This window comes from Mirounga angustirostris, unplaced genomic scaffold (assembly GCF_029215605.1).
Source record: "Mirounga angustirostris isolate CCGP_5_RB_7025 unplaced genomic scaffold, mMirAng1.0.hap1 SCAF_6, whole genome shotgun sequence".
Classification (NCBI taxonomy): Eukaryota; Metazoa; Chordata; class Mammalia; order Carnivora; family Phocidae; genus Mirounga; species Mirounga angustirostris.
Window position 1 is genome coordinate 24121924 of NW_026991714.1, and position 22817 is coordinate 24144740.

Sequence of the window (22817 nt, forward strand, 5' to 3'; positions counted from 1 at the left end):
ATTTCAGGGCATTAAATGGGTTTTTGTGCTGTAATTAATATTAAAAACTACTTGAATTGAGTGAGGTATTATAAATTAGTTTGCTCTCAATGTCCTCATTGTAGAGACATAAGTGTTATGGTATCTCTAGTGAGGTTAATATATCGTGTGTGGCAGAATCAAACTTCCATTCTCATTACCAACAATTGTAGGTAAAATAAAAATTGTATAGTAAGAACTGAATCATCTATTTACACATCCGATGATTGTCTCCACACTTTTAAAAACGTTTCTCCCTCATTACCCATATCCTTCTGGTGCCAGGCATTATGACACTAGACATCCATATGTGATGTGTCTTCCATCCTGCGTCTTTGTGTCATGATGCCAATCGATTTGGCACAGTGGTGATAGGAGTATTTCTCGATGCCACTCTTACACTTAGATGGCCATCAGTGACCGAATTATATGCAGTTGTGACTGCAGAATATATCTCACTGATATCAAACTAAATGTATTCTCTCCTTGACTTCTTGGTTGAGTCCTCCAAATACCTGTGATTTTCTAATGTCATTAACTCAGTGGAAGTATGATGAAGGTGAAATCAGAATAGAAGAAGACAATAGTTTATTCCTTGCAATTAAGATATCTTTTCAATTAAAAAAAAATGACCACAAAAAAGCATCACTACGGTCTCTCTCATGTCCTTGATGGTGGTGTTCGAATGAAAAGGCCTGAAGCTCAAAATTTATTGGCCTCAAAGGAAATCAAGCTCTGACAGTATTCTTCAGTTTTTTGCCCTGTTCTTCTCAATGGGCTTCCATATAATTGTTGCATGATGAATTCATTCAGTCAACTGCTTAATTTGTATACATCTTCTAAGTCCTTTTCCCTCCACCCATTCTAATACGACTGCTGAAGCGACGTTACAATACTGCATATTCTGCATTCCTTTTCCTTGATTAGATCTGTTAAAGATTACATATTGCTTATAAAATAATTTATAAATCTTTTGTGTGAAATTCAAACCTCTTCTCGTTCAAAGCTCCTCTTCCTTCTTCCACAACTTCCTTGTGCAAAACCACTGCTCCAGTGTTAGTCTTCTCATTAATCCTAGAACACTCTCTTTGCTTTCCTTTACCATAGAATCTTTGCTCAGGTGTACTTATCCCTTAAACTACAATTTAATAACCCAATATTCTGGAGGCCATCCCAAATCAAGCCTTTTAGGAAAGTAATTTCTCCTTCCTCCTAACTCATTGTATGTATTGACCACACCAGTCATTTTTCATTAAGCATAGATGTTACTTACAGTTTGAACAATATGAGATTTTTCTCTAACACAAGTTTATAACTCTCTTAGTATTAATAGTTAACTATTTGTTGTTTGTAATTGCTAATGGTAATCTAATACTATGTAACAACTTTATGTTATTAAATAATAACATATTGGTACTTATCTTTCATTCTAAATCTCTTTTAAATAAACATTTGGTTTTTTAAAGTATTGATGAAGAATAAAAATGCAACAATAGCATTCAACTAATGCCTTATCTTTTTTAAAAAAGATTTACTTATTTACTTTAGATACAGAACACAGGGGGTAGGAGGCAGAAGGAGAGGGAGAGAATCTTAAGCAGACTCCACTCTGAGATCAGAGCCTGACGCTGGGCTCCATCTCACCACCCTGAGATCACAACCTGAACCAAAACCAAGTCAGACACTTAACCAACTGCACCACCCAGGCACCCCAATTAATGCCTTATCTATTGATCTTTGAAATCACATCGAAGAGAAGAAAAAAAACAGTAAAAATGATGCTTCTGAAAGATATTGTTGAAATTAATTCAATTATTTTCACTTCAATTATGGAGTGGCATCTGACATTCAACAATTGTAGGTAAAATAAAAATTGTATAGTAAACTCATCCCTAAGCATACTTTAAATTCTTCATAAATGTGTGTATATATTAAAAATCTTTATAGTAATATGCATGTATAATTATAAAATACATAGGTAACTATGAAGCATATACTAGACCATTGTGTAATGGTTAGCACTCTGAACTCTGAAGCATATACTAGAATACATATATAAATATTTTATAGTACTTTTAATTATATAAAGGAGTTATTTATTGACAGCTAAATTTATGTAGACTTAGTAGCATCAGAAGCAAATCATTTGAGAAGCAGATCTGTATAAGTTAAAAAGTGAGATTCAGGAGATCATCGGGTTTGATACCTGGTCCTATTGAAATCTTGTGACTTTGACAAAGTTGCTTTAATGTTCTGCAGTTCAGTTCACTCATCTATACATTGGAGATGGTAATAGTCTCCTATTTAATTATATTGTAATAAGTATAGTGTTGCCAATGTGCATAGATCTGTGTTTGGTATACAGTTGGAATTCACTAGTATTAATCATGATAACATTCTAGAGTACTCCCTAAGTGTTAAGTTAGTATTGTTATTAGACAAGAACTACTATTAGAATTCTAAATAAAGCAAGATATTTAGATTCAGAGTCAGAGAGATAAAACCAAGGAAAAAATAAAGAGGTATCTATGCTGTTAATTTGTGTGCCACCAGTTAAATTCAACTTCAGAATGATAGCTGAAAATTCATATTTGCTTGATTTTTCACAAATACTTTTATTTCTTATTTTTCTCAAAACAAAAGACAAGTTTGGTTTTGTTATCAAATTTTTTGGAAACACAAACAAAAAGAAAAGAAATAAAACAGAAAACCATACTGGAAGCAAAATTAAAGGTAATGAGGGACATTTTATGATAAAATGATCAATGCAAAAGAAGGATATAACAATTCTAAGTACATATGTAAGCATCATCATAGCTTTAAAATATATTTAAAAAGATTGATATAAACCAAAAAATAGACAAAACCACAATCACAATAGAATATTTAACACACCCTTCCAATATCTAATAGAATAAACAGATTAAGACATAGTAAAAATATAAAAGATTTGAACAATAGAATCAGAAATTTGACCTACTGACATGGGTAGAATATTGACCATATAATGGGCCATAAAGAAAATCTCATCACATTTTTTTTCATTATTTTTGTAAATTTTTATTTACATACCAGTTAGTGAGCATACAGTGTAATATCAGTTTCAGGTGTGGAATACAGTGATCAACACTTCCATACAACACCCGGTGCTCATCACAAGTGCACTTCTTAATCCCCCTCACCTATTTAACCCATCCCTCCACCCACCTCTCCCTTGGTAACCATCAGTTTGTTCTCTATAGTTAAGAGTCTGTTTCTTGGGCGCCTGGGTGGCTCAGATGGTTAAGCGTCTGCCTTCAGCTCAGGTCATGATCCCAGGGTCCTGGGATCGATTCCCGCATCGGGCTTCCCGCTCCTTGGGAGCCTGCTTCTCCCTCTGTTTCTCTCTGTCTCTCATGAATAAATAAATAAAATCTTTAAAAAAAAAAAAAAAAGAATCTGTTTCTTGGTTTGCTTCTCTCCCTCTTTTTTTTCCCTTTGCTTGTTTGTTTTGTTTCTTAAATTCCACATATGAGTGAAATCATATGGTATTTGTCTTTCTCTGACTGATTTATTTCACTTAGCATTATTCTCTAGCTCCATCCATGTCATTGCAGTTGGCAAGATTTCATTCTCAGCCAACTCAGCCAATAGCTGAGTAATATTCCATTGTATATATACCACACCTTTATCCATTCATCAATCAATGGACATTTCAGCTGTTTCCATAATTTGGCTATTGTTGATAATGCTGCTATAAATATTGGGGCATATGTAACCCTTTGAATTAGTACTTTTGCATTCTTCAGGTAAATACCTAGTAGTACAGTTGCTGGATCATAGGGTAGTTCTATTTATAACTTTTTGAGGAACCTCCATACTGTTTTCTGGAGTGGCTGCACCAGCTTGCATTCCCACCACCAGTGCAAGAGGGGGTTCCCCTTTCTCTGCATCCATGTCAACACCAGTTGTTTCTTGTGTTGTTGGTTTTAGCCATTCTGACAGGTGTGAGGTGATATCTCATTGTAGTTTTGATTTGTATTTCCCTGATGATGATGTTAAGCATCTTTTCATGTGTCGGTCATCTACATTCTTCCTCAGAAAAATGTCTATTCATGCCTTCTGCCTATTTTTAAATTGAATTATTCCTTTTTGGGGTGTTGAGTTTGATAAGTTCTTTATATATTTTGGATACTAATCTCATCAAATTTTCAAAGCGTAAAATTATTGAGAGTACATCTTTAGATCACAACAAAATTAAACAAGAAAACAACTTTTTTGAAATTTTTTTCTTCCAAGTTCTTTTTTAAATGCTAGTTAACATACCGTGTAATATTAGTTTCAGGTGTAGGATTTAGTGGTTCATCACTTACATACAACACCCAGTGCTCATCACGACAAGTGCCCTCCTTCATGCCCGTCACCCATTTAACCCATCCACCTGCCCACCACCCCTCCAGCCCCTCTCAGTTTGTTCTCTATAGTTACGAGTCTGTTTTATAGTTTTCCTCTCTCTTTTCTCCTCCTATGTTCATCTGTTACATTTCTTAAATTCCTCATATAAGTGAAATCATATGGTATTTGTCTTTATAAGAAATCAATTTAAAAGATAACTAGAAAAACCCCAAGTTCCCAGAAATCGACACTTCCTCAGATACTTTATTTTAAAAATTAAAGTGGGACTTGTAGCTATTTCACTGTGAATTCACTAAGCTTAGTAGAAGAGATTAGGAGATGGACTCACACATATCCAGTTGCCTGATTTCTGACGAAAGTCAGAGTAAAGCAGTACGGTAGGGAAGAGATGGTATTTTCAGTAAACAGTGCCAGAACAGTTGGACTGCCATATTTTAAAAATGTATCTGTTGCCCTTTATTATACCATACACAAAAGTCAAATGCAGTCTTTTTTTTTTTATTTTATTATGTTATGTTAGTCACCATACAATACATCATTAGTTTTTGATGTAGTGATCCATGATTCATTCTTTTCGTATAACACCCAGTGCTCCATGCAGTACCTGCCCTCCTTAATACCCATCACCGGGCTAACCAATCCTCCCTCCCCCCTCCCCTCTAAAACCCTGTTTGTTTCTCAGGTCCATAGTCTCTCATGGTTCATCTCTCCCTCCAATTCCCCCCTCCCATTTTTCCCTTCCTTCTCCTAATGTCCTCCATGTTATTCCTTATGTTCCACAAATAAGTGAAACCATATGATAATTGACTTTCTCTGCTTGACGTATTTCACTTAGCATAATCTCCTCCAGTCCCATCCATGTTGATGTAAAAGTTGGGTATTCATCTTTTCTGATGGCTGAGTAATATTCCATTGTATATATGGACCACATCTTCTTTATCCATTCATCTGTTGAAGGGCATCTCGGCTCTTTCCACAGTTTGGCTATTGCGGACATTGCTGCTATGAACATTGGGGTGCATATGGCCCTTCTTTGCACTACATCTGTGTCTTTGGGATAAATACCCAGGAGTGCAATTGCTGGGTCATAGGGTGGCTCTATTTTTAAATTTTTGAGGAACCTCCACACTGTTTTCCAAAGTGGTTGTACCAACTTGCATTTCCACCAACAGTGTAAGAGGGTTCCCCTTTCTCCACAACCTCTCCAACATTTGTTGTTTCTTTCCCTGTCCATTTTGGCCATTCTAACTGGTGTAAGGTGGTATCTCAGTGTGGTTTTGATTTGGATTTCCCTGATGGCTAATGATGATGAACATTTTTTCATGTGTCTGTTAGCCATTTGTATGTCTTCTTCAGAGAAGTGTCTGTTCATCTCTTCTGCCCACTTTTTGACTTGATTATTTGTTTTTTGGGTGTTGAGTTTGAGAAGTTCTTTATAGATTTTGGACACCAGCCCTTTTTCTGTAGTGTCATTTGCAAATATCTTCTCCCATTCTGTGGGTTGCCTCTTTGTTTTGTTGACTGTTTCCTTTGTTATGCAGAAGCTTTTTATCTTGATGAAGTCCCAAAAGTTCATTTTTGCTTTTGTTTCACTAGCTTTTGGAGATGTATCTTGAAAGAAGTTGCTGTGGCCAATGTCAAAGAGGTTACTGCCTATGTTCTCCTCTAGGATTTGGATGGATTCCTGTCTCACATTGAGGTCTTTCATCCACTTTGAGTTTATCTTTGTGAATGGTGTTAGAGAATGGTCCAGTTTCATTCTTCTGCATGTGACTGTCCAATTTTCCCAGCACCATTTATTGAAGAGACTGTCTTTTTTCCATTGCATGTTTTTTCCTGCTTTGTCAAAGATTATTTGACCATAGAGTTGAGGGTCCATATCTGGGCTTTCTATTCTGTTCCATTGGTCTATATGTCTGTTTTTGTGCCAGTACCATGCTGCCTTGGTGATCACAGCTTTATAATATAGCTTGAAATCAGGCAACGTGATGCCCCCAGCTTTGTTTTTCTTTTTCAACATCTCCTTGGCGATTCGGGGTCTTTTCTGATGCCATACAAATTTTGGGATTGTTTGTTCCAGCACTTTGAAACATGTCATTGGAATTTTGATCGAGATGGCATTGAAGGTATAGATTGCTCTGGGTAGCATAGACATTTTAACAATGTTTATTCTTCCGATCCATGAGCATGGGATATTTTTCCATCTTTTTGTGTCTTCTTCAATTTCTTTCATGAGTGTTTTGTAGTTCCTAGAGTATAGATCCTTTACCTCTTTGGTTAGGTTTATTCCGAGGTATCTTATGGTTTTTGGTGCTATTGTAAATGGAATCGTTTCTTTAATTTCTCTTTCTACAGTTGTGTTGTTAGTGTATAAGAAAGCAACTGATTTCTGTGCATTGATTTTGTATCCTGCCACATTACTGAATTGCTGTATGAGGTCTAGTAATTTGGGGGTGGAGTCTTTTGGGTTTTCCACATAAAGTATCATGTTGTCTGCGAAAAGAGAGAGTTTGACTTCTTCTTTGCCAGTTTGAATACCTTTTATTTCTTTTTGTTGTCTGATTGCTGTTGCTAGGACTTCTAGTACTATGTTGAACAACAGTGGTGAGAATGGGCACCCTTGACGTGTTCTTGATCTAAAGGGAAAGGCTCTCAGCTTTTCCCCATTGAGGATGATATTCACTGTGGGTTTTTCATAGATGGATTTTATGAGCTTGAGGAATATTCCCTCTATCCCTATACTCTGGAGAGTTTTAATCAGGAAAGGATGTTGTATTTTGTCAAATGCTTTTTCTGCATCAATTGAGAGGACCATATGGTTCTTCTCCCTCCTCTTATTAATGTGTTCTATCATATTGATTGATTTGTGAATGTTGAACCACCCTTGCATCCCGGGGATAAATCCCACTTGGTCGTGGTGGATGATCCTTTTAATGTATTGTTGGATCCTATTAGCTAGGATTTTGTTGAGGATTTTGGAATCCATATTCATCAGGGATATTGGTCTGAAATTCCCCTTTTTGATGGGGTCTTTGCCTGGTTTGGGGATCAAGGTAATGCTGGCCTCATAGAATGAGTCTGGAAGCTTTCCTTCTGTTTCAGTTTTTTGAAACAGCTTCAGTAGAATAGGTATTATTTCTTCTTTGAATGTTTGGTAGAATTCCCCAGGGAATCCGTCAGACCCTGGACTCTTGTTTTTTGAGAGGTTTTTGATCACTGCTTCAATCTCGTTACTGGTTATTGGCCTATTCAGGTTGTCAATTTCTTCCTGTTTCAGTCTTGGCAGCTTATAGGTTTCCAGGAAGGCCTCCATTTCATCCAGATTGCTCAGTTTATTGGCATACAGTTGTTGATAATAATTTCTAATAATTGTTTCTATTTCCTTGGTGTTGGTCGTGATCTCTCCCCTTTCATTCATAATTTTATTAATTTGGGTCCTTTCTCTTTTCTTTTGGATAAGTCTGCCCAGTGGTTTATCAATCTTATTAATTCTTTCAAAGAACCAACTTCTAGTTTCATTGATCTGATCTACTGTGTTTCTGGTTTCTAATTCATTGATTTCTGCTCTAATTTTAATTATTTCTCTTCTAATGTGTGGCTTAAGCGTTGTTTGTTGCTTTTTCTCTAGTTCTTTAAGGTGTAGAGTTAGTTGGTGAATTCGGGATTTTTCTATTTTTTTGGGTGAGGCTTGGATGGCTATGTATTTCCCCCTTAGGACCGCCTTTACAGTATCCCATAGGTTTTGGACCGATGTGTTTTCATTCTCATTGATTTCCATGAATTGTTAAGTTCTTCTTTGATTTCTTGGTTGACCCAAACATTCTTGAGCAGAGTGGTCTTTAGCTTCCAAGTGTTTGGATTTCTTCCAAATTTTTTCTTGTGATTGAGTTCCAGTTTTAGAGCATTGTGGTCTGAGAATATGCAGGGAATAATCTCAATCTTTTGGTATCAGTTGAGACCTGATTTGTGACCCAGTATATGGTCTATTCTGGAGAAAGTCCCATGTGCGCTCGAGAAGAATGAGTATTCTGTTGTTTTAGGGTGGAATGTTCTGTAAATATCTATGAGGTCCATCTGGCCCAATGTATCATTCAAAGCTCTTGTTTCCTTTTTGATTTTCTGCTTAGATGATCTGTCCATTGCTGAGAGTGGAGTATTGAGGTCTCCTAGAATTAATGTATTGTTATCAATATGACTCTTTATTTTGGTTAACAGTTGGCTTATGTAGATGGCTGCTCCCATGTTGGGGGCATAGATATTTACAATTGTTAGATCTTCTTGTTGGATAGACCCTTTAAGAATGATATAGTGTCCTTCTGTGTCTCTTATTACAGACTTTAGTTTAAAATCTAATTTGTCTGACTAAGAATTGCTACTCCAGCTTTCTTTTGAGGTCTGCTGGCATGGAAGATAGATCTCCATCCCTTCACTTCAGTCTGGATGTATCTTTAGGTTCAAAATTAGTCTCTTGTAGACAGCATATGGATGGGTCCTGTCTTTTTATCCAATCTGCAACCCTGTGCCGTTTTATGGCAGCATTTAGGCCATTCACATTGAGAGTGATTATTGAAAGATATGAATTAATTGTCATCATGTTGCCTGTGAAGACATTGTCTTTATAATTGTCCCTGTAAATTTCTGTTGTAGATCACTCTTGGGGTCTTTCTCCTTTTATAGAACCCCCCTTAATATTTCTTGCAGGGCCAGCTTAGTGGTCACATATTCTTTCAACTTCTGCTGGTCGTGGAAGCTCTGCATCTCTCCATCCATTCTAAATGAAAGCCTTGCCGGATAAAGTATTCTTGGCTGCATGTTCTTCTCATTTAGTACCCTGAATATGTCTTGCCAGCCCTTTCTGTCTTGCCAGGTCTCTGTGGATAGGTCTGACGTTATTCTGATGTTCCTCCCTCTGTACGTAAAGAATCTCTTCCCCCTAACTGCCCTTAAGATGGCTTCCTTGGTTCTAAGATTTGCAAGTTTTACTATTACATGCCAGGGTGTTGACCTGTTTTCCTTGATCTTAGGAGGGGTCCTCTCTGCCTCTTGGACTCGAATGTTTGTTTCATTCCCCAGATTAGGGAAGTTCTCAGCTATGATTTGCTCAAATACATCTTCTAGTCCTCTCTCTCCCCACTCCCTCCGGGATTCCAATTATTCTGACATTGGAATGCTTCATGGTGTCACTTATTTCTCTGATTCTATTTTCATGGATTCTGAGTTGTTTTTCCCTGGCCTCCTCTTTTCCCTTTTTATCTATTATATTGTCTTCCAGGTTGCTTATTCTCTCTTCTGTCTCAGTTACCCTAGCTGTTAGATTATCTAGATTGGATTGGATCTCATTGATAGCATTTTTAAGGTCTGCCAATTCCCCTTTTATTTCTGCCCTTAGAGACTCTATGTTGCCATTAATTGATTTCTCCATTCTAGCCATTGTCTTCACAATTGCTAGCCTGAATTCCATCTCCGACATCTTGGTTATATCTGCATCCATTTGTAAATCTGCAGCATAAGTCATAATCTCTGAGTCTTTTCTGTTTTGGGGGCTCCTCCTCCTAGTCATTCTGTTGATGGGTGTTTGAGGGAATGTATAGAGTCGAAATTATTGACCAGAACCCAAGCAAGATGCACCTGTTTTCTTGGGACTTTAGGGTTCCTGGCCTCTTGTTTTCCCAGCCTGTCTTCTGAGGGAGGGGCCTGCCACGCTGTTACTCAGGCAACCCTGTTTGGGCGGAGTTGCCCTGCGCCCCTGTGGCGGGGGGATGGGCTCAGTGGGAATCATTCTTTGGGGCTTTTGTTCTCTGGCGCCTTTCCCTGGCGGCTTTCCATGTCTCTTCCAGGAGTCATAGCAGAAGAGACCGTTTCCAACCCTCTGCCTCAGAGCAGAGAGACCTCAGTCTGTTCTTCAGTGAGTTCTCCGGGCCACACTGTCTCCTTTTCTGTCCATGCTGCTATTAACTACAGCGTCCTGGGTTGTGCGCCCCTCCGCAGCGCTCCCAGTCCTGCCTCCAGGTCGGGGCACGTCTCTGCCCTTTGTGCTTCTAAAACCGCCAGCCCCTCCCAGTTCGCGCGTGTGTGACCGTTGCTCCGGGTTTCCACCCCCGGGGGTTGCAGTTCACCGGCGCAACCCCGGCGCACTGGTTTCCCTCTCTGAGGCTGCAGTTCGCGTGCTCGACTGTTGCTCCGGTTTCTGTCCGGGGGGCTGTGGTTCGCATGCGTGCGACCCCGCCACTCCGGGTTTCCACCGCGGGGGCTGCCCTAAAGTCCTTTCCCGACGCCACCGGTCTGCGAGTCTGTGCCCCATCCACAGCATGCGAGGCTGTCACTCACCGGTGGTGTAGGATCCCCACGGCCAGGCTCCCTCCCGCTGCCATTTATCCTCCAATATCTGCCCACAGAATCACAGCTCTCCGCTTCATACCTCAAAACCAACTGCCTGCGATATTCTGTTTGTAGAGATCCAGATCTTCTTACATCTCAGGCTGGTTTCGTGGGTGCTCAGAGTGGTCTGGTAGATATCCAGCTCAATTCCGGGGACCAGTTGAAATAGGGTCCCCTACTTCTCTGCCATCTTTCCGCCCCTCCAAGTCAAATGCAGTCTTAAATGTCAAAGAAAAAATAATACTTTTAGAGGAAAGCATCATTGTGTCCTAGGAGTAGGCAAGGAATCCTTAAATAGGACAAAAATGCGCTAACCCAAGTAGAAAAAAATTGAAAATTTGTTCTATTTTAAAATTTAAAAAATTTCTTTTCTTCTTAAGCTCCAAACATTTTCTTTTTTTCCACTGCAATTGTTATATCCTGTGACATTTACAAGGATGGATTCTGTTGTAGCTAGAGCAATAAACATGCAAGGAGATTTAGTGACCCAGAATTCTTTTCTGCTTAAACATGTCAATGAATTTAGCATGAATTTGTGATTTGAACCCTCTTGAAAAGTGTCCAGCTTCAAAAGCAGGCTACCTTTGTCAGTTGGACTCTTCAAGAATATGTTTGAAAAAATGAGAGTCAAGCATAATTAGGTAAATAAAACATTTAATTGTTCAATTTAAAATGCAGAAATTCTGCCCATTAAAAAACACTAAGCAAAATGACAACCCATGGTCTGAGAGCAGATATTTATAATAAATATGTCCAAGAATGTCTAAAGAACATAAAAAGAATTCCTACAGTGAGGTAAGTACAAGACAGATAACTCAATAGAAAATATATATACACGCAAAAGACTTGAATGGACAATTCACCAAAGAGAATATCTAAATGACCAATCGCTACGTGAAAGTCACTCAACTTCATTTGTCCTCAGGAAAATGCATATTAAAACCCCAGAGAATTACTGCTCTGTGTTCAATAGAATGGCTAAAATTACACAGATTGAAAACATCAAGTGTGTTGAGGATTTGGAGCAATTTATACACTGCTGATGGGAACACCAATTAGCATAATCCTTGCAGAAAACTCTCTGATGCTACCTGTTACACCTAAACATATTCATCCATTCTGCTACCGTTCCACCCCTAGGTATGTACTCCTCAGAAGTGAGGACATGTCTTTGTCAAAAACCTCATAACAGCAGCCCTATTTCTATTGCCTCCTAACTAGAATCTATTCAGATGCCCACTAACAAGCACACAAATAAAATGTGGTATATTCAAATAATTGAATATTACACAGCAATATGAATTAGTAATCTGAAATTAAACCCAACAGTGCGGTTGAATAACAAACATAATTTTTAGTGAAAAGCTCTACACACTAAAAAGTAAATATGTTTCAATTTATGTAAAGTACAAAACAGACAAATGGATTCCATGTTCTTAGAGATTAGGACAGTGGTCCCCCTCTGTGTGGTGAGGGAGAGGCTGGGAGGGGCTGACCGAATGGGACAACTGGGGCTTCCCAGAGAACTAGTGCTGTTCAATGTCCTCAGCTTGGCGCCGGTTCCATTCCTGTCTCCACATTCTCAATATTCACCAACCCATTTGCTTATATGTTCTTTATGCATATTATAAATCAATATAAAGTTTAAAAACTCAGTGTTCAAATTTCTTGATTTTTGAATTAATAAATGCATTTATGACCAAGGAGCGTGATCCTGTTGCTTCACACACGTATATAACAATCCCTTAAAGGAATAATTTCCTGGACTGTGGGAAAAGCAGGCCAGCACTACATTCTTGGCAAGGTTTACTCACATTGTCTGGGTCTTGTTTGTGAAAGCATTGACTCACTTCAGGTTCTGTAAATGATATTTAAAAGAGCTTCTGTTATTTTCTCTTTTGAGGGTTTATGAAATCCAGAGGATATCACCAGTTACTGCTTTGCACATTCCGAGAACTTGAACGGGCTCCAGCGGAGGACATGCCTGAGTTTAAAAAAACAAATCAAAAGCAGGTCACAGCATTAACATTCAGTGGAAACGCAGGGAGAATCAGATCCAAACTCTGGCAATGCTGGGGCTTGAGGTTGATTTTTCTCTTTTACCTTGCAAAAGTTTCTGATGGGCGGAGCATCTAGTAATCCCTTTAATTCCCGAGCTGTGTTTCAATTTCCTTTTGAGCAAGTGCTTTCCTGCACTAATCACATTTTTTAGAGGAAGAGAATTTGACATAGTGTGAGCACCGTCAGCTATTAAATGTACTCCTAAAAGATCCTCAAAATGAGATTTCCAGGGGAGCTCGTTTGGCTTATATTGTGGACTGTTTGTGTGGCTAAAGGTAAGAGTAAAAAAAGGAAGCCTTTTTTCTATATTATAAAACATTTGCTAATATGCTTTTCACAGGAATTTGGTCTAGAAAATGTGATTTAATTATTGTTCTGTAGCTTCGTGTGTGAGTGGCTTTAGACATTGTTAAGTTTAAAAAATGTAAGTAGCTTATTTAGATCGTGATTATTTATCATGATTTTATTTAATGAAAAAATTCAAAAACTGTTTTTTTTAAAGATTTTATTTATTCATGTGAGATAGAGAGAAACAGAGAGACAGAGAGAGGACAAGGAGCAGAAGAGGGAGAGGGAGAAGCAGACTCCCTGCTGAGCTGGAGCACCCCCCCCCACCTCAGCTCCTGGGTCTCCATCCCTAGACCTGGATCTCATGACCTAAGCCAAAGGCAGACACTTAACCATCTGAACCTCAAAAAATGTTTTAATAAACATTTTGAAGACTGTAACATATCATAATAATTTCCCTTGAAATTATCATAATTTATATTTTTTTGCTTAGAATTTTCACCAAAATGTTTTGTGTGAAAGTATTAAGAAGCATATGAACATATATAGAACCAGAACAGAAATTACTAGAAGTCTTCAAATCATCTAATGATTGAATTTATTTCAGATATAGATGTTAACTCTCTCTAAAGAAAATTCCATTTATCGTTTACAAATGATATTGCCACAGCCTTAGAAGTCTTGTAGAGAAGCAAGCATTACTTGTATCATTAGAATGAAAATATCACATAAATTTGAAAAAACCGAACATGCAATGTTTGTAACATCTAAGTTATTCTAGAAGATCAGTCTTTAGGAGTAACAAATATGCATGTATAAGTTTTCTTTCTGGTATCAGTAAGACAATTACTAGATTTATATTAAATTTAATTCTAACCCTACTTCTCAATAAATTAAAAAGTTTCTTTGGAGGAAATGTGGTTTCTAATTCATGATAGGTAACTAGTTATGTGATAATATCTGACTGACATTTTTAAACCAAATCAGTTAGTTACCTATCATTCTTAAATTTCCAAATCTTTTCACTAAGTCAACAAGTTTTGATTGAATGCTTACTTCATGTCAGCCTCTAAGCACTGAGAAATGTTAGCAAATAACATAAAATCTCTCTCCTTGAGCGTCTCTCAATCTACAAAATAAAGGTAGATATCTCTTTAATTATATCCTTTAAGGTTTATTCAAATGCATTTAATTTTTTTCTGGGACAGAGCCTTTTTTCAGTTTTGCTTCTAATATGCTACTGCTTGTATTTTAGCGTGGAAACTTCATATCCAGCCACCTTTTAAACTAGGTATTCCATCATTTCCTTGCACACATAAATATTACAGTTCATATTCAAAAGTAAAATATTATTGTATTGGCAAAGAGTTCCAGAACCCTGTTAATGTTACCAATCGTAGCAAACATCTTTTTCTTTTTTTTTTTTTTTTTTAGATTTTATTTATTTATTTGACAGAGAGAGCGAGCGAGCACAAGCGGGGGGGGGGGGGGGGGCGGCGCGTGCAGCAGAGAGAAAAGCAGTTTCCCCGCTGAGCAAGGAGCCCAATGCGGGACTCAGTCCCAGGACCCTGGGATCATGACCTGAGCCGAGGGCAGATGCTTAACCAACTGAGCCACCCAGGCGCCCCACAAACATCTTTTTCTTTCCATAAGTGTTTTTTGTCTTTTCTTTAACAGGAATAGTTTCCGTGTCTCAAAATTTTACATATTGTTTGCTGAGGCTTTATGTAGATATCATTTGTCATGTGAGGAAGATTTATTTCTAGTTCATGTTTAAAACTCAAGAATTGAGGCCAAGTTTAATTAAACTGTTTAAGTGATTACAAAGTGGAATTTGAATTAAAATTGGGTGCTACAAAGTATGTAATAGAAATTAAATCAGCGATTTAAACTCCTTATGTAATTGATTCCAGCTGACTCATTTCATCTGTATTTTATATTTCATCAAAATGTGTTTAAACATAATATCAGTTTCTGCTGGTTGACTACTGGTTTGATATTTTCACAATCCGCTTTATTCAACCAGGCTTGACGTTGTAGCATTTCATAAATGGCCTCTGCTCTGTTTAAAGTGAACATTCCTCAAAAATGTTACTCACCACTACAGAGGAATAACAGCCGATAGGAAGAATTTATTGGCCCAAGTTTCTCCGAGACCAACTAGTACCTTTTTAATGCGATAGGTTCTCTGCATTCCCATTCCATTTGTATAGAAACATGAGTTGCTTCCTTATAAAACATCATGTTTGCAGGAGTCCCCACAGGCTGCTAAGAATCTGGTCAGATTTAGAGGAAAAAGTTGAGAGTAACAGTCCCTCAAACATAGCACATGGGCTCTTTGAAATTAGCCACAGCCCAGAAATTCCTGGCTTAAATTTATTTATTTGACAAACAGAGAAAACCCAGAAATTCCTGTGAATAAATTAAAACCTACTGAAACATGTCCAAGTACACACTGGCTATTTTTGTGTGGAGAGATATATGTGTTATCTAATTCTGGATGTTTAAAGGGCAAAAAGGTTCTTTTGGACTTAAAAAATATATTTTTTTTTAATTTTTATTTATTTATTTGACAGAGAGAGACACAGCGAGAGAGGGAACACAAGCAGGGGGAGTGGGAGAGGGAGAAGCAGGCTTCCCACGGAGCAGGGAGCCCGATGTGGGGCTCGATCCCAGGACCCTGGGATCCTGACCTGAGCCGAAGGCAGACGCTTAACGACTGAGCCACCCAGGCGCCCCCGGACTTAAAATATATTATAATTCAAAGCTAGAGAGATTCTCTTCTATCAGAAAGAGGAAGAAAAAAAATTTATTTATTGTTTCAAGTACAAGATGGTTCCAAATTTGAGTTAACCCTAAAATGGAAACAATAATTGATATTATAAATCATGAAAATTAATTATAAAATGTATTTTATGAGGATATATGTGAATGTAATACACAGTTATCTAATCCAGAAAACCTGAGGTAGTGGTTTTTAATCCAAAATTCTATGTTTCAATTCCAATATCATAAATAAGAATTCTCCTTCTCCCTTCACCCAAACCCCACATTTTCAGAGAGAGTTCTGTGGTGTTTACCTATATGTTGTGATTTAAAGTTGTGCAATGACCTCTTCAATATCCTCTCTTCTTCAAAAATGTTTTACACGTCGATATCACCAGATTCAACAAACCTGAGGTTAATGTGGAATGACAAATACTCTGAATAAATACTTTAGGAGAGTTAAAACGAGTATTGTTCACTGCAATTCGCTGTGAATTATTCTAAGTTGATAGCTTCTCTGTAGCCATTTTAGTCAGGAAAGGTAGAATGGGATGATGAGAGTGAAGAACTGGACTAAGCAAGTCTGGGACATGGGGTATTCCTGGGGAGGGGAGGTCCGATGGGGAAGCACACCGGTGAGCCCCATGAGAAGGGTCAGATCAGATGCCCCCGGAATGTCATGAGAGGGAGAGGTCTGCCAAAGCAAGCTATGTTTATTTTAGGTGTAGGCGTATCCGGAGAATGAACATTCTGCTCTTTGCCTGCATGTAATGTCGCCTAGAACTGAATTATTAAGTACTGCTGAAATTATTCTTAGCTAGAAGTAAGTTCTCAAATGACACACAAATTAGTAGAGTCTTCATTTTTGGCCTTTGATTGCTAGGGCTTGAGCCAAAGTCTAAATCGATCCACTTTTCTTTGCTCAACCCCTGATTGTTCGACAGCCTTTGCACTTTTCGTTCTTCCCAGCAATGCCTCCCCCCACCTCTCCCCACACACCATCCCCCACCTGCCCAGGCCTGTGAGACTCTTGCCAACCCATCTCTCCTGTGCTCACTTCACCAATTTAACAACTTTAACTAGTTTCAGAATATGGTGCATAAAAAGGACATGAAATAATGCGGGGGGGGAGGGGAGTGTTAACATTTCAGCTTAAAATTATAAGGAAACATTATAAAAATGACTCAGAAAAATTAAAGTAATAGGACAGAAAAAATCAAAAAAATAACAGAAGGAAAGGGGTAAAAAGATTTGACAGAGCACTCTTCTTTTGACATTTTAACTGAAAGCACCAAGTTTCTCAAACCTTGTTGACCAAAAAGGTAATAGACAGAATAGTGGTTACTGAAACGTTCACTTCATAGACTCCCAAAAGTTTTTATTTTTTGAACTAAATTAAATGATTCCTGACTTCAAAATTATAACATAAATTCAAACTTCGGATACGTGGACTAGATGTACAATGGAATTACAGATATCAGAGTTTCTGGCGTTCATGCAATAGAGCTTTAAGGTCATGGAACATTTGTTCCCAAGTCTTATCTTTTATATTTGCTACCATCCACTATGCTCTTTCCAGAGGTTGCCTATAATCTGCAGATATAATGGAAAGACTCCAGGAGAGTTCCCTAGTCATCCATTCATTTTTTTCATTCATTTCTTTGTTCATCCAATGATAATTTTTTGAGTGACTGTTAAGTGCCAGGCCCTATGACTAGCATTTTCCAAAAGGCCATTTACTGGGGAAAAAAAAGGAATGATTACTATATTTTATTAACATACTGTCTTTTATCATATAAAGTATTGTGGTGGAGATAAGCAAAAGAGAGACTATAGGATCATTTAGAGGAGGCAAGAAACCCAAACAGGAAGGAGAGGATAGAGTGGGATAGGGTTGAGGAGTTGATTTGTAAGAGGTGGAATGAAGAGAGGGGAATATGTAAGGGTCACGATGGATTTTGCGTAGGCTTTGAAGGTTGAATAGAAGTTAACCAGATAAGGATGACAGGGAGGAGGACATTTAAGACTGAGGAAACATCAATTGGTATACAAAAGACTCTCAGTAGATCGATAAAAATGGAGGTTTGAAATCGGCCCCCACATTTCTTAATCTTCCATGAATGGCATTTCCACAAGTGCTAGAGGTGAAATTGGGTATAGTGTGTGTTGTTTTTCGTCTTTTTCTTTTTTAATTCTTATCCTCAAGATTGTCATGGGAATTATTCAGATGCTAAATCATTCCTGCTACAGAGTTTTCAAAGGTCCTCAATTAATGTCATCCTCTGACTCAGCTCCTTTTTATAGCAACCAGTCAGTATATCCTAACAATTTATTTTAAGAAGCTACCATTTTGACTTGAACAATAATTGGTATTAGGTATTAGCAATCCAAACACTACACATTCCAAGAAACTTGATTTCAGTGATGTATTCAAGCTGTATCCTGAGAGTAACTTGTTTCAACCCTAATTATGACATACTTGTATTCTGCCTGGTTTCTTACACCTATTACCTGTTCTCCCATTTGCTTTTCATATTCCTGGAATTATCTTCATGGTCTTTACACTGTTAAAATACCAAGAAGAAATTGCATAATCATACTTTAAAATTTTTTAAATATAATTTCATTTTTGAAATGCTTTAATAAGGCAATATAACCTCTATCTGTTTTTTCTAGAGTTATTTTTTTAAACTTCATTTCTGGGCACCAGGGTGGCTCAGTCAGTTAAGCAACCACCTCTTGATTTCAGCTCAGGTCATGATCTCAGGGTCATGGGATCAAGCCCTGCATAGGGCTCTGCAGTCAGCCCAGAGGGCTTGAGATTCTCTCCTCCCTCTGCCACTCCCCCCTGCTCATGTGTGCACACACGTGTGTGCTCTCTCACGCTCTCAAAATAAATAAATAAATATAAATAAATAAATAAATAAATAAATAAATAAATAAATAAAAATATTTTTTAAAAATTAAAATAAAAACTTCATTGCAACTGATATTTTCTTTATATGGGTATATATATTATTTGCCAAATATCTTTAATTATTCTCATGTTATTTGTAAAATACTCTGAATATGTTTTATTTTGAAAAGCTAATTGGATCAATTCATATATATGCACATATAACTAATATGCATATATACCAATAAGAAGCTAGGAAAGAAATTTAACATAAAATATCTACTTTTGCTAGTTCCATTTTGTCCATTTGATTTATTTTTTCTAAATTGATTTTTAGTTTTGCTTTATAATATATTCTAATATCTACTAATTTAAAATTAGGCTAGCTAAAAGGTAATATCCCCTGTTCTTTTTTTCCCAAAATAATTTTAGAAAAATAGAGTAATTGTATGAAGAGACCAACTTTAGCCCACCAAAGCAATCTGGTACACATTTGATTAAGGTTTTCTTAAACATATAATTTTATTGTGATTTATTTCATTTGATTAAGAATACTTTTCAAATAACAGTTTATAGATATACTGACTTTAAAAACAAGTACTTAGCTCTCTGTTATATGTTAATAATACCCCTTTAAAATTTGAAATTGGAAAAATTAAGTAAATGATGATTATTAAATTATCAAGGATATTTGTTTTTACCTTTAACCAATTTTTTGTAACTATGTCCCTCAAATAAAAGCTAAATGAATCCTATTCCTAACCAATAGCCAAATCCATTCACACTCTTATTTATGGACAGAATAATTTTAAATTAGAAAATCAGGCCAAGAGAATAAAAAGTTCACCCGGGTATTGTTTTATAAAAAATTTTTTGAAAATGTAACTGTCATTTACATGACTACATAAACACATAAGATGAAATATTTGTAGTTTAAACCTAAATAATATCTAAGACATAAGAAAGCTTAGTTCACTCATTAACTTAGAACTTGAGAAGAGAGATGCTATTAAAAAAAAAAAAAATAGAATCATCAGCTAAGTCTTCCCTTAAAATGTTTGTATGCTTTTGAAACATGTTTATGTTACCTATTTAATAAACCCTCTGCCCTCTTTCTTCAACAACTGCCAATTTAATTCAAGCAACTGTGATTGCTGTACATTCATGCCAACAGTTTGACTACATGGACTGAAATAACTCTTTTTGTCTAATTAAAAAAATTTTTTGAGAATGCAGTTTAAATAAACTTGACCTTTTTTTGGTCGATTCAGACAAACAAAAGTCATGTTTTGTAAGATACGTCTAATTCCTGTTAGAACAAAAGATAGTGAATCATTTAAATATTTTGTTATGACATGAGCTGATAATGCTCAGCATATTGAAGATTAGAACCAAAGTAGACAGGAGGTGAATTTGAGGTTAGAAGATCTGAGTACTAATGAAAATCGCTCCATTCTGTAAACACAGGATGGAGATGGTCGTTATTCTCAGGGAGCTTACATTTTTATGGCGGATAGATGAAATCTTTATAAACATAAAAATAATTATGAATCATGAACTGTGTTGGGAAGGAAGTAAAGTAGGGGCTGAGGGAAAATAACAGAGATGGGGTAGTGGGGCAGAGCCTTTAGCTGGGCTGGTCTTAAGTGGGTCACTTTGAGGAAATAATATTTGAGCAGAGCCTGAAAGATGAGACAAAGGCAACCACCAAAAGTCTCTGGTGCAACTGTTACAGGAAAGAAAACAACAAAAAGACCTAAAGGAAAAAAGATACATTTGAGATGCTCAACAAAACATGAACAAACCAGGGTGGCTTTGGCGCAATGAGTACATGATAGAGGAGACAAGATGATATCAGAGAGAATGGCAAGAGCCAGATAAGGGTTCCAAGGGCAAGGTAAGGAGTTTGGAATGTCTTACAAGTTAAAGGGAAAGTCACCGGAGAATTTTAAACACAGGAGTGGCATGACCAATTTTGCAAAAACTCCTGTGTAGCCCTGTGGAGGATGGAGTCTTGGAGACTAGTTAGCAGACTGTTTCATAGTCAAGGTGGCAAATGGTAACAATCAGAACTAAGATTTTGGAGATGGCAGTAGAAAGATGCACAAATGGAGTAGGGGGTGGTGATACCGTTTTCTTATTGTCAACAGATGCTGTTTAAAGTTCATGGGAAAAGCACCAGAATCTTAAGAATTACTTAAAGTAAAAAGGGTAATCGATATGAGAACTCTTATTCTATAGTAAACATATATACACAGTAAATATTGTGAGAAGGTGTTAGGAAGATGATGTCAAAGAGTTAGATCCTTGTCTTTTGTATCTGGTTGTTAAAAGCAATTAACTAAATTTGAAAAATCAAGAATTATCTTGAAATATAACCAAGAGGAAATGCATTTGCCTCAGGCTAGCTAATGGGCTGAAACTATGTGTATGTGTGTGTGTATTGATTAATGTTTTGTGGATGGATTACTCTTTTGGTAGATTCGTTACTTTTGAAAAAAATAATTTAGGGTCATCTGGGAGGCACAGCTAGTTAAGCGCCTTAGTCTTGGTTTTGGCTCAGATCATGATCTCAGGGTCCTGAGATCAAACCCTGTGTGGGGTTCAGAGCTCAGCACAGAGTCAGCTTAAAACTCTCTCTTCCTATTCCTCTGCTCCTCCTCCTCCCCCATCTCTCCCTTCCCCCCCCTGCAAGCTTGGGTTCCTGGGCTCTCTCTCTCTCAAATAAATAAATCCTTTAAAAAATAATAATAATTTAAATTGAGTAAATTAATTGATTAAAAAAACTTTATTACTCTTCCCTTGCATTAACTTAATAGGATAGGAACTAATTCTATCAAAATGTTAATACACTAGTGAAAAACAGTTCTGTATTCACAATATGGCATCTATGTTTGAAATTTAACTAATTTATTTTTCCAGTAATCTGAATGCCATGAAGTGGATCTGAATTTCTAAACTGAAAAACACACACATTAGTCTGTAATTAAGCATAAAATTTTCATATGAAAACATGAACACTAAATTTAAAAACCAACAACTACAAAAAAAAATCTGGCTTTTGGGGGGCAGAAATGTGGGGAGATGGGGTTTGTGTTGTTTTATGATAGGGCATCAGCCCCATCTAGTGGAGAAAAAGTATGTTTACTTAAACTCTAAAAATCAAAACTACCCTGTGGAATCATTTATTAAAATTTCCCTAACATAAATGTGCTAAAAATTTGCTAAAACTTCAAAGAAAAATTACTGTATATGAAATCCCACACAGGTATTATATACTACACAAAAATATAGTTTTATATGGAGCTTCTATGAAATGTAAAACGTTTTCATGATGGGTATGTTCCATGATGGGATTCAGCTCAGTTGATTATTCGCCCCTTGTCTTTTAAAAAGAAACTCTAGAATGGAATGTTAAACCATTGTCATAAAACCAAGTAAAGAAAGGAGTTTAGTTGCGTCTGCCTTCGGCTCAGGTCACGATCCCAGGGTCCTGGGATCGAGCCCCGCATCGGGCTCCCTGCTCAGCGGGAGGCCTGCTTCTCCCTCTCCCACTCCCCCTGCTTGTGTTCCCTCTCTCGCTGTGTCTCTCTCTGTCAAATAAATAAATAAAATCTTTAAAAAAAAAAAAAAAAAGGAGTTTAGCAAAGAAAGTAAAACGAATAAATATGTATGGTGATAAGTATCTTTGAATTTCCCATTTTTATTTTTTTAATTTAAATTCAATTAACCAACATATAGTACATCATTAGTTTCAGATGTAGTGTTCAGTGATTCATCAGTTGCATATAACACCCAGTGTTCATCACATAACGTGCCCTCCTTAATGCCCACCACCCTGTTGCCCCATCCCCCCACCCATCTGCCTTCCGTAACCCTCAATTTGTTTCCCAGGGTCAAGAGTCTCTCATGGTTTGTCTCCCTTCTGATTCTTTCCCATTCAGTTTTCCCTCCCTTCCCCTATGGTCCTCTGCACTATTTCTTATATTCTACATAAGAGTGAAACCCTGTGATA

General features: G+C 37.1%; 1 protein-coding gene across 5 annotated transcripts in view; it reads left to right on the top strand.

The window, feature by feature from the left end:
- Positions 1–22817, top strand: part of CFH (complement factor H) — a 231337-nt gene that overhangs the window by 109029 nt on the left and 99491 nt on the right. The window contains exon 1 of one of the 5 annotated variants that reach the window (XM_064593900.1): positions 12823–13127. The exons of the other annotated variants lie outside the window; for them this stretch is intronic. Within the exon in view, the coding sequence (XP_064449970.1) occupies positions 13070–13127 (58 nt within the window). The 5' untranslated portion in view covers positions 12823–13069. Of the gene's footprint in view, positions 1–12822; positions 13128–22817 lie in introns of those variants that run through there. 5 annotated transcript variants of the gene reach the window in all.